General features: G+C 46.5%; 1 protein-coding gene across 2 annotated transcripts in view; it reads right to left on the reverse strand.

Annotated features, from left to right (window-relative positions):
* CLSTN2 (calsyntenin 2) overlaps nt 1–14,976 on the reverse strand; it is a gene marked incomplete at both ends in the record, with an annotated part of 634,289 nt that overhangs the window by 35,617 nt on the left and 583,696 nt on the right. For both annotated transcript variants that reach the window (XM_082839413.1, XM_082839414.1), the window contains one exon: nt 4,511–4,673. In XM_082839413.1, coding sequence (XP_082695539.1) covers nt 4,511–4,673 — 163 coding nt within the window. The remainder of the gene's footprint in view (nt 1–4,510; nt 4,674–14,976) is intronic.

Raw genomic sequence — 14,976 nt, forward strand, 5'->3', positions numbered from 1 at the left:
TGCCAAGCACACTCCATGGACCCATCATCTAATCCTTGTAATAAGGAGTAGGTATTACTCTAGATTAAAAAGAAAAAAGTAGGTGAGAAAGTAGGAGTTCAAGGGAGTTAGGGATTCTGCTGGATCCACACAGCTAGTGAGTGGCAGGGCTGGAATTTGACTCAAACTCAATTTTTTATGACTCCTAAGCCTAAACTCTTTTTTTCTTGTTCTGTAGAGGATCAGTTGAAGGAGTATACAGCAAGAGATTAGCAAAGAGAATACAGAGTTTCTGTGGCGTTTCGATTCCAGAGTTGTCAGATATCTCAGAAGGTAAAGGGTTTACAGCATTTGTGTCAATACACATCAGTTCCTGCATTTTCCCAAACACATAATCACATCAACAAGATGACCAGTCAGCAACAGTGGCAACAAGCCACAGTGGAAGGCAAAGAGGCTTTGAAGAGTGGAGGTTGGGCGAATCTGACGGGGTGACCGTGGGTAAGCTACCTCACCTCTCAGGCCCTCAGTTGTTTAATCCACAAGTGGGGACTTCCTAGTGCTTTCTCAGAGGACTGTAAACATCCATGTACATAAAGGGCCTCCTTGCAACAGTGGCTCTTAAAGTTTCCTCCAGGAAATGACATAAGGCACTTCCACTCACATTTAATTGGCCAAAGCAAATCACATGGCCACACTTTACTCCAAGGAAGAGTGGTCCTAGCATCTATCTGGGAAGAGGACAGAAATACTCAAACACCCTAGTGACCGTTCTTTCTCCCACACTCTTTTAAGGCATTTTTAAAAATCTTTATTTATTTATTTATTTATTTTGGCTGCTTTGGGTCTTCATTGTTGCACGTGGCCTTTCTCTAGTTGCGGCGAGCGAGGGCTACTCTTTGTTGTGGTGTGCGGGCTTCTCATTGCAGTGGCTTCTCTTGTTGTGGAGCACAGGCTCTAGGCACGTGGGCTTCAGTAGTTGTGGCACATGGGCTCAGTAGTTGTGGCACATGGGCTCTAGAGCCCAGGCTCAGTAGTTGTGGTGCACAGGCTTAGTTGCTCCACGGCACGTGGGATCTTCCCGGACCAGGGCTCAAAACCGTGTCCTCTGTTTTGGCCGGTGGATTCTTAACTACTTTGCCACCAGGGAAGTCCCTCTCCCACATTCTTTTAAAATGAACGTACACTTTGGTTTGAAAAGCATTTTTGTGGTATAGCTTTTAAATAAATTGTCATCAGGTATAATATTAGAACTTCTATTTATGGAGTGACAATGTTGTCTTCAGATGTGGCCTAGGTGGATATTGAGGAAGGAATCAACTCCCAGAGAATGGAGTCAAGGATCACAAAGAACATGTCCCACCCTAGGGCAGGGGCCCTTACAGCATCTGCCCAGAGGGATTTCAGAATTGCTGTGGACCAAAGACTGCTGTGTTTCTCTAACTATTCCTCTTACGTAGTAGAAATGTTTTTTGGTTATTCTTCTTCATTCCACTGTTGTATAGTGTGTGTGTGTGTCTCTGTGTGGGTGTGTTTGTGTGCATGTGCACGTATGGAGGGGGTGATGGCTGTGGTGGTAGCAAATACTTCTTCTTGTTAGTGTATAGGTCTCCAGATGGAGTGGAGCCGCATCTGGGCCAGATAGAGAGCCTCCTGTGCATCTCAACCCAATGAAAAGATCATCAGGAATCACTCAGAGAACCTGTACATTGAGCTTGGAGCCAGTCACAGGTGGGACTTAGAGGTTGTCTCATTTAGAGAAGGGTGGCTGTGTTTTTATTGTGGGAAGGGCAGTCAAACGAACATCGCTGACTAAGTGGACAGACCATAGTGTTCATCAGTGTCGTTCGTACAATAGTTCCAGTTTTTCTTCCAGACGTATTGTAGATTTCACTTCCAGGCTTTGTTGGAGTTAGGTGTGGCCATGTGACTTGCTTTGGCCAATAACGTGTGAGTAAAAATGACTGGTGTCACGTGTAGGCAGAAGCTTTAAGGGCTTGTGCACCGTCCCTCATGCTTTCTTTTTCTTCTTTCTCAGCGTGCAGCAGTGCGGCTGCTCTGCTGCTTGGGAAAAGCAGAGAGGAGCCCCTGCTCTTCTGCAGTGAATATGAAGTGAGAATTATTTGAAATAACTGAGAACTGGGGCTTGATTGTCACTACAGCACAACTTAGCCTATTCTAACTGATCCAAAGAGACCATCTTAATTCTTTTTTTTTTTTTTTTTTTTTTTTTTGCGGTACACGGGCCTCTCACTGTTGTGGCCTCTCCCATTGTGGAGCACAGGCTCCGGACGCGCAGGCTCAGCGGCCATGGCTCATGGGCCCAGCCACTCTGTGGCATGTGGGATCTTCCCAGACCGGGGCACGAACCTGTGTCCCCTGCATCGGCAGGTGGACTCTCAACCACTGCGCCACCAGGGAAGCCCTTAATTATTTATAAAATCACTTTATTTTGGTGGGGCTGGTCTGCCCAGTTGGCACGTAACTGGGAAAAAGTGTTTTCAACTGGCCTTGTTAGAGTTCGGGGCAGGTTTCCATTGCAGGCTGGGGTGACGGGGATCCAGATGTGGTCCCTGAGGGCCTCTAGGGAAGAGTAGTGGTAAGGTTCATGGTGAGGACATGACTGGGGCCCCCTTATCTTATGGGCAGCATCCAGGCTATGTTCCGGAATATCCACGGGCTGACTGGGGGTGTCCAGCTGGGGCACGGAGCCATCGCTCCAGCGCAGCTGTGTTTAGTGACTAATGATTCCTGTGCAACCTCTAAATTGGTGCCTTGCTATACTAGTTAGTTTCATGGACTCTTGCCAGATGACACCGTCTTCTTTCCTGTTATCCTGGGGAACTCTGCAATACTGAGGAAGCTCCTATCACATTCTACTGAAATGTCTGAGAAGCTTTCTGCTATCCCGTGATGTACGTCAGACTTCAAGTAGGTGACTTCTGCTCAAAAACACACTCTCTCACTCAGGCATAAAAAAGAATGAAATAATGCCATTTGCAGCAATGTGGATGGACCTAGAGATTATCACACTAAGTGAAGTAAGCCAGACAGAGAAAGACAAATATCATATGATTGGTTTATACGTGGAATCTAAAAAGAAAAGATACAAATGAACTTATATACAAAACAGAAATAGACTCACAGACATAGAAAACAGACTTATGGTTACCAAAGGGGAAAGTGGGGAGAGGGATAAACTAGGAGGTTGGGATTAACATATACACACTACTATATATAAAATAGATAAACAACAAGGACCTACTGTATAGCAGAGGAAACTATACTCAATAGTTTGTTATAACCTATAAGGGAAAAGAATCTGAAAAAGAATATATACACACACACATATATATCTCTGAATCACTTTGCTGTACACCTGAAACTAACCCAACATTGTAAATCAACTATACTCCAATTAAAAAATATATACTCTCTTCTGTTGCCTCATTCCTGCTTTGTTTCCTTTGGACTTTGTGTCTCTAGTGCTCCCAGGGCTGCACCATTTGCCTTTCTTGTCATCTTCTCTTGCATGGGGCTGCCCAGAACTCACTCTTCGTCCCAGTGCAGAGGGGCCTATGTCTCCCCTAGAGGAAGCCAGTCCTCTGAAGACTTACTCTTATACCATAACCCACCTTTCCCCTAAGCCCCCATGGCGAATGGTCAAGGCCACCGATCTTAGTAACTTTCAAAGAATCCATCAACACGAGTTCGAGTCATCTCAAAGTGCTAACCTGCTTATTTGAGCATTTTACTTCCCCTCTGCTCTCCCATTGGTACTATAAAACACCCCAGCTGCTAAGGGGGCAATGACAAAGATGCCAGCAAATCTGAGTGGGGAATAGAGAGGCTACCTGCATGCTCAGAGGGCTGGTTTTCCTGCTTCCAAAGAGATTAGCCTGTGTGCAGGGACTGGAGGAGAGGCAGCAGCAGAGGAAATGAGGAGGGAGCAGGGACCTTCAAGCGAGAAGGCAGCAAAGAGCCTCCATCCCTGGGGAGCAGGGAAGGGGCTCAGAGCTTAGCAGAACTTGAGGGCGGCCTCTCGTGGCTTTGAACCTATGCGCAATCCACCCGCTCCCTCCGTCCCACATATTTGTGAATTCCCGGTATAGAGGGTTGGGGTCTTGGATAATTTGATTGGGAATAAAGAGAGATCCTTGGCTCCTGACCTGTGTAGCAGTCAACAGAGCCAACTGGCAATTTTGTTATAAGATTCCACATTCAGCCCCACACAGCCCCAGTTTGAAACCGGATAAGGTTCCAGAACAATAAAAGGCATTAGCAACTCAGAGGCAACCTGAAATTCTCATGTTGATCTAAAATCAAAATCTGGTCTCAAGCCAAGTGCTTTATTATTATACAAGCGTAGTGCCTGGATTCATCCTTATTTTTATAAGTTCTGTTTTATTAGTAAGGGATAGAAAATTTTCCTGGCTGATTCTCATACCACTTGCTTTGCCCTTTTCTCTGTCAGTACCTTTCATGGACTGTACGCAAATGGGCCAGGAAGAAGGTCTGGACTTAGGGTTACCTTGCCAACAAGCGCCGACCGTAAGTTGCATGGCTATGTGAGACGGATGAATGGGCCAATCGTTGGTCACCAGGTATGGTTCATACGTTGCTCCATCCATGTATAAGGTAACCACAGGAAACTCCACATTGATGACATAGTAATGCCATTCTTTGTCACAAATCTAGTGGAAAGAAAGAGAAGCAACACTTAAAATTGAACAGGCAGTGAAACATCAAACAGACTGTTATTCTAATTATGAGAGAGGGAGAAGAGACCTTTAGATCAACAATGTTTATTGCAAAGAACTCAATGAACATAATGGTTGATATGCACTGAGGTTATAGAAACTCAAATCAAACGTGATGGGGCAAACCGTGGAGTAGAGGAACACCTGAGAAGCTAATCGTCAGGCAAACATTTGGCTATCGGCAGATTATCTCCGTCACATAATTACCAGCTCTCTAGGCTGGCAAGTCCTTGGTGGACAGGTGGAGGTGTCCGCTTAAATTTGCGCTGTATCAAATTTTTCTTAGTTTTTCAATAGAGAGAGAGTAGAATTAAAATTGTTTTTCTAAGCTCCGGGAAGGATGCTAGATTGGAAGTAGAAATGAAGAAGAAGATAGAGAAGGGGCAGAGGAAGGGAAAGAGAAAGAAGAAAATAGAAGAGGAAAAAATTAGGAGTTAGGAAGAATCAAGGAGAAAGCAATGACCATGGGAAGAGGAAGAAGAATGAGTTTCAGAAGAATTGGAACCCCCCCCACACCGGCAATTCCTTTGTCTCTAGATTAAGGCTTGTCTGAGGAGCTGTTGTAGTCTCACCCTCCCTTCAACCCAAGCAAAATAAATTCTGAGACAGACAGTCTGCCCAAGAGGACTCAGTTTTATCCTTCCTTAGAGTGCCTCGGGAGCTAGAGAAGAACAACAAGTGGGTCCTCCTGGCTGGACTCAGTGCACAGCACTCTTGCACTCATGTCCCCTCACAACTTTTGCACCTGTGATTTCTGGTCTTAGGCCTGGGAATGAAAATCTAACCTTAATGGGTGGGTAGAGACATTGGGGGCCAGGATAAAGTCACAATTCCTGACCTCAAGATGCTCAACTCCCACAGCATCATGCAAAATAGAAACCAGTATGGCACACGTCTTGGGAAAAGCGATAGGAAGCATAAAAGGTGACAAGGCTGGGGATGGGAGCCCCCTCCCTCCGGCCCCCTAAGCAAGTGTCTTGGAAGTCGCATTAGGCTCTCTCTCCTCCCCACTCCCTCTCCCTCAAATCCCTCTGTACCCTGTGGAGTCCACCTCGGAAGCGTCTCTCATCTGTGTCCTCTTGTCTCCATTGCCCCTGCCGTCTGTGGCAACGCAGACAGATGAGTTCTGCATGAAGGTGACCCCAAGTGAGGACATCAAAGTCCTCCCTACACCCCGCTCTGGGTTAAATGTGCTGTTTCTCATGAATAGATAACACGAAAGGGATGCTAAATGATGTTTTCCCTTTCATTCTGGAATAAGATTTTTTCCCCTTAATGTTCTTTTTATACGGTTCTGTCTCATGTCTCAGAAAATTGCTTCTTTTGAAATCCATTAACCTGATAAAGCCTGATGAATATTTTAGGGGCCCTTGGAAGGTAAGCAGGAGGGGTCCAGGCAGATGTCTCCAATATCCTGTTCCACTTCACTGAGTACAGCTCAGTACCTGATACATCTCACTAGAGGTCCTAACTCCTTACACCCACCTCCTGCTTGACGCCCGAGACCAGACACTGCGCTGGGTGCAGGGATCTTGGGGTGGGTCTCTGACCCAGGTGAGGCTGACCTAGGGGTGTAGGTGTGGCACCAAAGAAGATCTGAAGACACAGTCTAGGGGTGATGAAAGAGTGGGGAGCTAAGGAGAGTTCTGAATGAGGAAGCATCTAATCCAAGGAGACCCAGTGCACGCTGGACTTGGGGTTTGCAATCACGGATGGCCAGTCAGAACATCCTGGGGATGGTCTCTGAGGCATCAGGAAACCTCTGCCCGGTCCCAGGGTGGAGAGCGGACAGATGGCAGTGCCGTGACCCTGTCCACACCTCATGCCCTTGGAAATACAGGCAGAACACCATCAGGCAGCACTGGGGGGCTCCCCTGCCCAGGCCACCATCACCACTCTTCCAGTGGCCTCCCTCTCGGGCCTGGCTGCCATGTTGAATCCACGCACTGGCTGACTCTACATCACTCTGCATCTGCCGTAGCTGGATGGAGGCTGGTTCTCTGGCCCGCTTTCTTTCGCAACACTCACAGCATTTTTGTAGGACAATACAAAAAAATGCCAAGGAGGAAGCAAAATAAGTCCGTAGCTTCACAGGAGTAGCAATCCCTGTCAACGTTACAATCTTCTCCTAGGCATCCCCACATCCCCCAGCTTTTCTGAAATGTGCTCCATGAACAGCAGCCCCTGTGATGTCCCACCTAAAAACAGTGATGTCCCACCTTAAAAAACAGTGAAGCCTTGGTTTTTGTTTTTGTTTTTTCATTTCCCATGTCATTAGCCTATCCAAGGTTCCCAGCAGCCTCAAAGTATACACCTGTAACAATTTTTCAACCTTTTGGGAAAACGGAACTTTTCTATTTATAGCATTCCTATAAGCATCCCATGAAAAAAGAGTTGGGAAAGGTCTATTTGGAACACACTGTACATACAACTTGAAAGTTTGCTTATCTCACTTAACATCAGTATTAAAATGCCTTTACTGTCTTCATTTTACATGGCTGTATAATATGGATACACTCCATGATACTAGACTATATTTTATACTTCATTATTCCCTTATTCTCAGGTATTCATTGTGTACCAGCAATTATAAATGATACCACAATGAATTTCTTTTTGCACAAATATTTCTCTGCATTTCTGATTATATCCTTGGAAGAGATTCCTGGAATGGAATTACTGGATCAAACGTTGGAGGTATTTTTGAAGGCTCTTGACAATACATCATCCAATTTTTTCCTGCAGTAGTTTGTGCTTATTTATACCCCTGCCACACAGTGTGAGACTGCTCGTGCACTGTACCTTTACCTCACTGAGTATTTAAAAAAATAGAAAATCCTGGCAATTTGGAAGGGGGATACGTTCTAACTTATTTTAATATGGGTCACAAAAGATGGCAAGATTTATATTTTCCGAGGTCAGAAGGTAGGGCCTTCTGGGAGTGGGGAGCAGCCTGAGCTGACCTAGAGGTAGTAAAGGTTGGGAGCTTCCCCAGTGAGCTCCTAACTCGGTGTCCAAACAGAGGCTATCAGTCAGACTGGGCTTACTCCTGCAGACTTCCTGCACCAAGTAATCTATGAAGGCAGCTAAAGGAAATGCCTAATTAGGGTTTCATACATGTGGATCTATGATGAGAAAGAGACCCTCATTAACCCTCTGCAGGGACAAACGGTAACTGAAAAATGATCAAGCCAGGAGGCAGCAAAAATAACTGTGTCAAGGCAATAGCTCCACCATGAAAGGAGGAAATTAGGCAAAGTGACCTTTCCTGGGGGGAGAGAGGAACTTTCATTCCTGAGTGTGCATGAATCCCTGGGGAACCCAGCTGGCACCAGGCATGTCCAGTGCCATCCCCAGAGACAATGCCCAAGCCCTCAGCTGGCCCAAGGACGCTTTGCCCTCTGGAAACCTGCAGGTGTGTTCCTACGGTGTCTGGCGGCCGCTGCTGTCTAGCTGGGGAGTGAATCAGAGACCGAGGCCCAGGGACAAATGCTGGATATCCGCCCAAAAGGGTGGATGGCAGGGACATTGCCAAGGAGGTCTGAGTTGGGAGCAGGCTGGTACTGCAGGGTTGAGTTGGAGACTGGGGAAGCCTCCCATGAGAGGGGAGGAGATCAGGCTGCCCACAAGTTGGTCCAAATGTCCTTGAATGGGCCACACTGGAAGTTCTGAGTTGGTTTTCCTAGGGAGTCAGGTATTTTTGAACGCAGTTATTCAATGTGAGATACATTTACCTATGAACCAATGTGCGAGGGAATGTACTAAGGGCTGCTTGGGATGCAGCACTTAGCAGATACATGCTTTGCCTGCAAGATTTTCAATCTGGGGCAGGGCATGGTGGTGGTGGTTAGGTATCAAATACACAGAAGACTCAGATGCAATCGGAATTGAGATAAGTCTTACAGACAAGGTGCAAAGCACTGTGAGATCCAGACTTCTGGTTGGGAGAAGGTGGCATTTAGGGTGGCTAAAACTGTTAAGATTTCATTAGGAATAGATGGCAAGGAAAAATTCCAGGAAGATGGAGCAGAAACCTTTTATTCCCTCATTCATCTGTCCTTTCAATTTTCAAAGAAGCTAGTAGGTTTGGGGCAAATGGAGATTCACTCATTCACTCACTCCTATAGACATTTACTAACTGCATATCCTGCTTTTAGAAGAAAAGAAGGCACCTGCCCTCATGGACCTTCCAGTTCAGACACGGAATTGACAGAAAAGCTTGTAATAGTTGTGACTCATGTCCACAGATTTGTGCAAGGCACCAGGGTGATGCCGTGGAGGGGGCGGGTGTCTGATTGCACTGGGAGGAGGGAAGGAGCACAGACACAGAGCTTGGAGGGGTCACGTTGGTTTGGGCAAGGTGAGGAGTGGCAGGTGAGGCTGCAAGGATAGCTTGGAACTGAGGCCCGAGGACTTGAACAGCTTTTCTTCTGTAGGCAACAGGACTTGTGGGGGTTTGGGGGCTGCAGGACGAGGATGGTCGTCATAGCAACAATCAATCTTGGAACAAGCTTCTCAATGTCAAAGCAGCTTTTCCTCTCCCTTGTACTATTTAATCCTCACTGCAACCCTGTAAAGCAGGAGGACCAGTTGTGTCTTGGGCAGAAAATTATTAGAAAATACAGGGAAAGAAATGACATGGTTTCTAACCTCAAGGCGTTGCTACTGGATGTTAAGTGAACCACAACCCCATGGTGGGCTTCCCTGCTTGGCCTCTCTTCTTTCCATTCCATACACAGCCACCGGCTCAGCTTTGCATGCAGACTGCCAAATCAGGATCTTGAGCAGATACTTATCTTCTGAGCGATGGACTCCCATGTCAGATTGCCCCTGAATGGTCCACTAGATGTTCCACAGGCACTTCAAACTCACCATGTCCAATATTGAGCTCTACAGCCCCGTGCTCCAGCCCTGCCTGCTCCCTGTTCTGTGTTCCCTGCCTCAGCAAATGCTCCTTCATCCAATCTGTCATCCAAGCTGGGACACTGGGCATTGCTTTCAACTTCCTCCCTCTGCCCCTCCCTCCAGCTAAGTTACTGCCAAGTTCTGATGATGCTTCTCTTGTCCACTCTCATCTCTTCACCCTCGCTCCTACTCAGAGCTTATAATAAGTACTAGAGAGGGGAAAGGCTGAGAAAGTATGTGTGGGACAGGCTGTTGCAAGATGGAAAGCATTTCAGCAGGGGAAGCGGGCCAAATGTAGCAGGGGAAGGGTGGGAAAGCTTTGGTATGAGTGGGGGGCAGACAGAGTGAGGGGCTGCCCTGGGGCTGAAGGCAGCCACAGAGTGTGGTGAGCAGGGCAGCCAAGGAGGGGGTGGGGGGTCCACGCAGGTCAAGCCTGGGGGTCACGGGTTGGGTGTCACATCTGCTTTAGGAATTTCTGGGGAATTATGTTCTGGACTTTGGGAAAATACGTAAAGCTTCCTAATCCTCAACTCCATCTGTGCAGTGAGGATAATAATAGTATCTACATCGTAGGGTTACTGTGTGAAATAAGCTAAAATAAAACACCCCCAATGCTTAGAGCATATTTTCAACCTGAACAAACCTGCAAACTCCTTTCCTTTTCCAAATACATTGAGATGCTGCACAAACTATAACAGCAACAATAACAAAATAAAACAAAAATAATAGAGTTAGAAAGGCTCAGGCTATCAGCCATGGTTTCGAAGCCCACGAAAGTGAGGAATGTCTCAGGTCCCCATGCAAAGAAAACTCGAGTTGGCATGTCTGCATAAAGCCTGGGACTGTCTGAAGCCTGGGTCTTGGGACAACCACTGACATCAACCTAAGGGTGCTGGGAGGAAGCCAGCCAACCTCTCCGACACATGTCTCCTCTGAGACGTTACACACCCAAGCCTGCTCTAAGCATGTGCATTGGCTCCAAGTGTAAACAGCCCACATGGTGTGGAAATCCAGAACTCAGACACTATAAAAATGCATCCTTGGGAGTTCCCTGGTGTCCATTGGTTAAGAATCCGCCTTCCAATGCAAGGGACGCAGGTTGGATCCCTGGTCAGGGAAGTAGGATCCCACGTGCCGTGGGGCAACTAAGCCTGCGCACCGTACCTATTGAGACCACGTGCTCTGGAGCCTGCGCGCCACAACTATAGAGAAACCCATGTGCCACAACAAAGAGCCCTCGAGTTGCAACGAAAGATCCTGCATGCCGCAACTAAGACCCGACACAGCCAAAAATAAAAGTAAATAAATAAATAGATATTTTTTAAAAAAATGTATCCTTGAAGTCTTTAGGCCTTTATCAAAGACATACTCAAAACCTCTGGACAGACATGTGCCCACAACCTAGGGCATGAGCAGGACAATTCCTGCCGGAGATGAGCTCAGAGTAAACACTGATAAAACAAAGAGGGAACAATCTTTAGTGTGTGAGAAAAAGCATCAAAACTCACGTTCCAGGAACCAGAGAAAATGGAGCAATTGGAAAGGGGTTAGGGGAAGGCAGGTTTGAAAAAGAACCAAAGAGAAATGTCAGAAATAAAAGACATAGTTGTTGAAACAAACAAACAAAAAATCGAGAAAGCTGACAAAAGAGTTAGTGAATTGGAAGAGAGATGAGATTAGAGCAAAATGAAAAATTTGATAAAGCAATAAAGAGAGATAAATTCTACGCATGATAGAAGGATACATTCCAACCAGCATCCTGTCAGATGTGTGAGGCCAGCGGTGATGCTAGTGGAGAGCAGTGCGGCTGGGATCCTGAGAAATTTGTACACCACGCTAAGGAGTGTGTTATTTTATTTTAGTGCCTTGTGTTCTAGAAAGCTTTTCTTTATTGCAACAGCCTTATCAAGTGTTAGATTCAGATGACAGTGGACACATAAGCTATATAAGCTCCTGCAGGGTAGGTCAAAACTGAACTGGAGAGCTCCTGAAATGGAGAGCTATTGAACCAGGAGGACAGAAAGCATGCAAACTGGGTTCTCACTGAGGACCTGCAAGGCCATCTGCCCTCAGGCCACTGTTTTGGAACATCAGAAAGATGAAGTCTTGGTTAGTGCCAAGATCAACCGCATGCCAGAGCAAAGACGCCACTCTTATTTGCAAATCTATTTAAGATTTCCCCAGGAGGTTGCCTGCACTTCTGAACTGGCAGGGAGAAGTTCAGTGGGTTTTCAGCAGTAAGTGTTTATGACAGCTCAGAAAGCACCCGCTGGGCCTCCTGTCAAAAAGCAATCGACAGATGAATGGATAAAGAAGATGTGGCACATATATACAATGGAATAGTACTCAGCCATAAAAAGAAACGAAATTGAGTTATTTGTAGTGAGGTGGATGGACCTAGAGACTGTCACACAGAGTGAAGTAAGTCAGAAAGGGAAAAAAAATTACCGTATGCTAACACATATATATGGAATCTGAAAAAAAAAAGGTCATGAAGAACCTAGGGGCAAGATGGGAAAAAAGATGCAGACCTACTAGAGAATGGGCTTGAGGATACAGGGAGGGGAAGGGTAAGCTGGGACAAAGTGAGAGAGTGGCATGGACATATACACACTATCAAACATAAAATAGATAGCTAGTGGGAAGCAGCCACATAGCACAGGGAGATCAGCTCGGTGCTTTGTGACCACCTAGAGGGGTGGGACAGGGAGAGTGGGAGGGTGGGAGATGCAAGAGGGAAGAGATATGGGGATATATGTATATGTATAGATGATTCATGTTGTTATAAAGCAGAAGCTAACACACAATTGTAAAGTAATTATACTCCAATAAAGATGTTAAAATAAAAAAAAAAATGAAAACACAACTGCTGACTCAGGGCAGCGGAGCACAGGGGAGCAGGAAACATGAAAGGTAATCTGAGTCAAACAGACCACCCCCATTTGCAATTTGGTTGAGGAACATTCGGACAAATCTTCAAAACCATCCTGAAAAACTGTTCTCGTAATTGGTGCTTGGACAGTGTAAATCAAGAATTTCTAGCACCCCGGATCTACACTCATCCATGGGGGGAGAAGACACACTGTTATTAGGCAACAATGATTTACGTGGGACTCTGGCACCATTCTATGATTTTTGCCTACATAACCAACTCACTGGACCAGCTGGTTTTTCCCTTCCCACCACCCCCCAGCATGACACCCTGGGAAGATCCCTTAACTTTCAGGCCTTACTAATGGGCCTCATTTCCACTTAGTGAAAAAGTGCACTTCAATTGGTCTCTCATCCAGGCCAAAGCTTCTCTTGCCCAGGCTTGGGCTAATTGGCAAATTCTGCAAAGCCCCACAGAGGTAGGGTTGCCTGAGTTGATGTGCGAGCCAGAGGTTAGAGCACAAATCCTGCTCTCAGTGAAGTAGGGACTGTGCATTCCAAGGGCTCTGTGTCCTGCAGGAGTGAGTAGGCGGGACAGGACCAGCCAATGGCTATGTGGCCCCTCACTAGCCATCACTCAGGAAAATGCTCTCTGCAGACCCTTTCAGGCTTCTTTTCCAACTGGGTTTTGTAAAACACTGTCCTGCAAGATGTACCATGAACAATGGCTTCCAGAGACAAGAATATCTTGGAAAAGTTTTACTGAACACAGTAAAACAGATTTCTTTTTGCAAGGTGACTCAGAACTGTGGTTCTCAGAGTGTGGTCCCTGGACCACCAGCATCAGCATCACCTAGTGCTATGAACTGAATGTTTGTATCCCCTCAAAATGCATATGTTGAAGGCCTAACTCCCAATATGATGATGTTTGTAGGTGAGGTCTATGGGAGATAATTAGGTTTCGATGAGGTCATGCAGGTGGGGCCCCCATGGTGGGATTAGTGCCCTTATTAGAAGAGGAAGAAAGACCAGAGTCCCCTCCTTTTCTTTCTGTCACGAGAGACAGGGAGAAGGCAGCCATCTGCAGCCCAGGGAGTGGGCCTTCACCAGCAATCATATCTGCAGGAACCTTGATCTGGGGCTTCCCAGACTCCAGAACTGTGAGAAAATAAATGTCTGTTGTCTAAACTGCTGGTCTGTGGTATTTTGTTATAGCAGCCTGAGCTAAGACGTTGAGGAACTTGCTAGACATGCAAATTCTCAGGCCCCACCCCAGACCCACTGAACAGAAACTCTGGAGGTGGGGCCTGGCAGCTTGTGTTTCAGCAGGCCTCCAGGTGATTCAGATGGGCTAAGTTTGAGAACCTCCGCCTCAGAGAACTTAATATGCTAATGTGGCAGATAGAATAGTCAGTTTGCCGAATTTTCTGACCTCATTTATTTTATTTTCCTGTTGGGCACCTATGAACATCACCTGCAACAAAAAATCTCAGAAGACACATGGTGTGAGATTCATCCAGTTCATTCAACACAGGTTGATTGAGCGCCCACTATGTCCCAGGCACTTCCGGGCACTGGGAATGCTACAGTGAACAAAACAGGAAGATTTCCGCCAGTGTTTCCCACTGTCCACCATATGCCACCATCTCCCACCACCCCCACTGCCCGCATCCCTCCCCGCCAACCCTGAAGCTTTCCTGCCTCTGATCACTCATTTCTCCCAGCTTCCCCAATAAGCATTAGGACTCCCTTGCCCCCCAAAACAAAAAGCCTGCCCAGCTTTTTCACTCCTCCCTGGTTTTGGTTTCCGGGATGTGCCATGGAATTCGTATGTAGACATTTTCCTCCTGAATTTCCTGAACAGCTGACATCTGTCAGGGCCCTGGGGCTCCGATCTGAGCCTCGGAGGTACGGCCTGCCTGTTGCAGTTTGTAAGCAACCGTGTACAGAGTGAGTTCAATATTTTCACAGGCCGGGAAGCACATGTCTTCAATTAGACAGTTAGGAAAGAGACTATTTCTCCTCTGGTGCTCTTTCCCTGATCGTAATCAGCTGCACAAAGACCAAGCGGATCGCTCGGCTCGAGAAAGGGGGTTGAAATGGAGTCACTTTAGGATGGGGTTGAGGTGTTTACAATCTCATCCTGTGGGTGCAACCCCCTCCCGCAAAAGACTGTGAGCTTCTCGAGGTGTGGTTTAAGGGAAATGATGGCCACTTGACAACTACTGAACGAATGAATGATTACAGTAAAAGCCAGCAACAGTGGAATTGGTTCCTCTAGAAAAGGGTGACAACCCTAATCTTGGATTCCAGCCTCTAGAACTGTGAAAAATAAATGTTTTTTTTTTTTAAAAAAAAAAAAGAAAAGGGTGACAAGAGTCCAGCTCAGGAAGCTGGAGCATGATCATTGGGATGAGCCCATATGTGTGTCAAACACTTGGAGTTGGGCTTCCCTGGTGGC

This window comes from Leucopleurus acutus (genome assembly GCF_964270905.1).
Source record: "Leucopleurus acutus genome assembly, chromosome: 5".
In the NCBI taxonomy this organism is placed as follows: domain Eukaryota; kingdom Metazoa; phylum Chordata; class Mammalia; order Artiodactyla; family Delphinidae; genus Leucopleurus; species Leucopleurus acutus.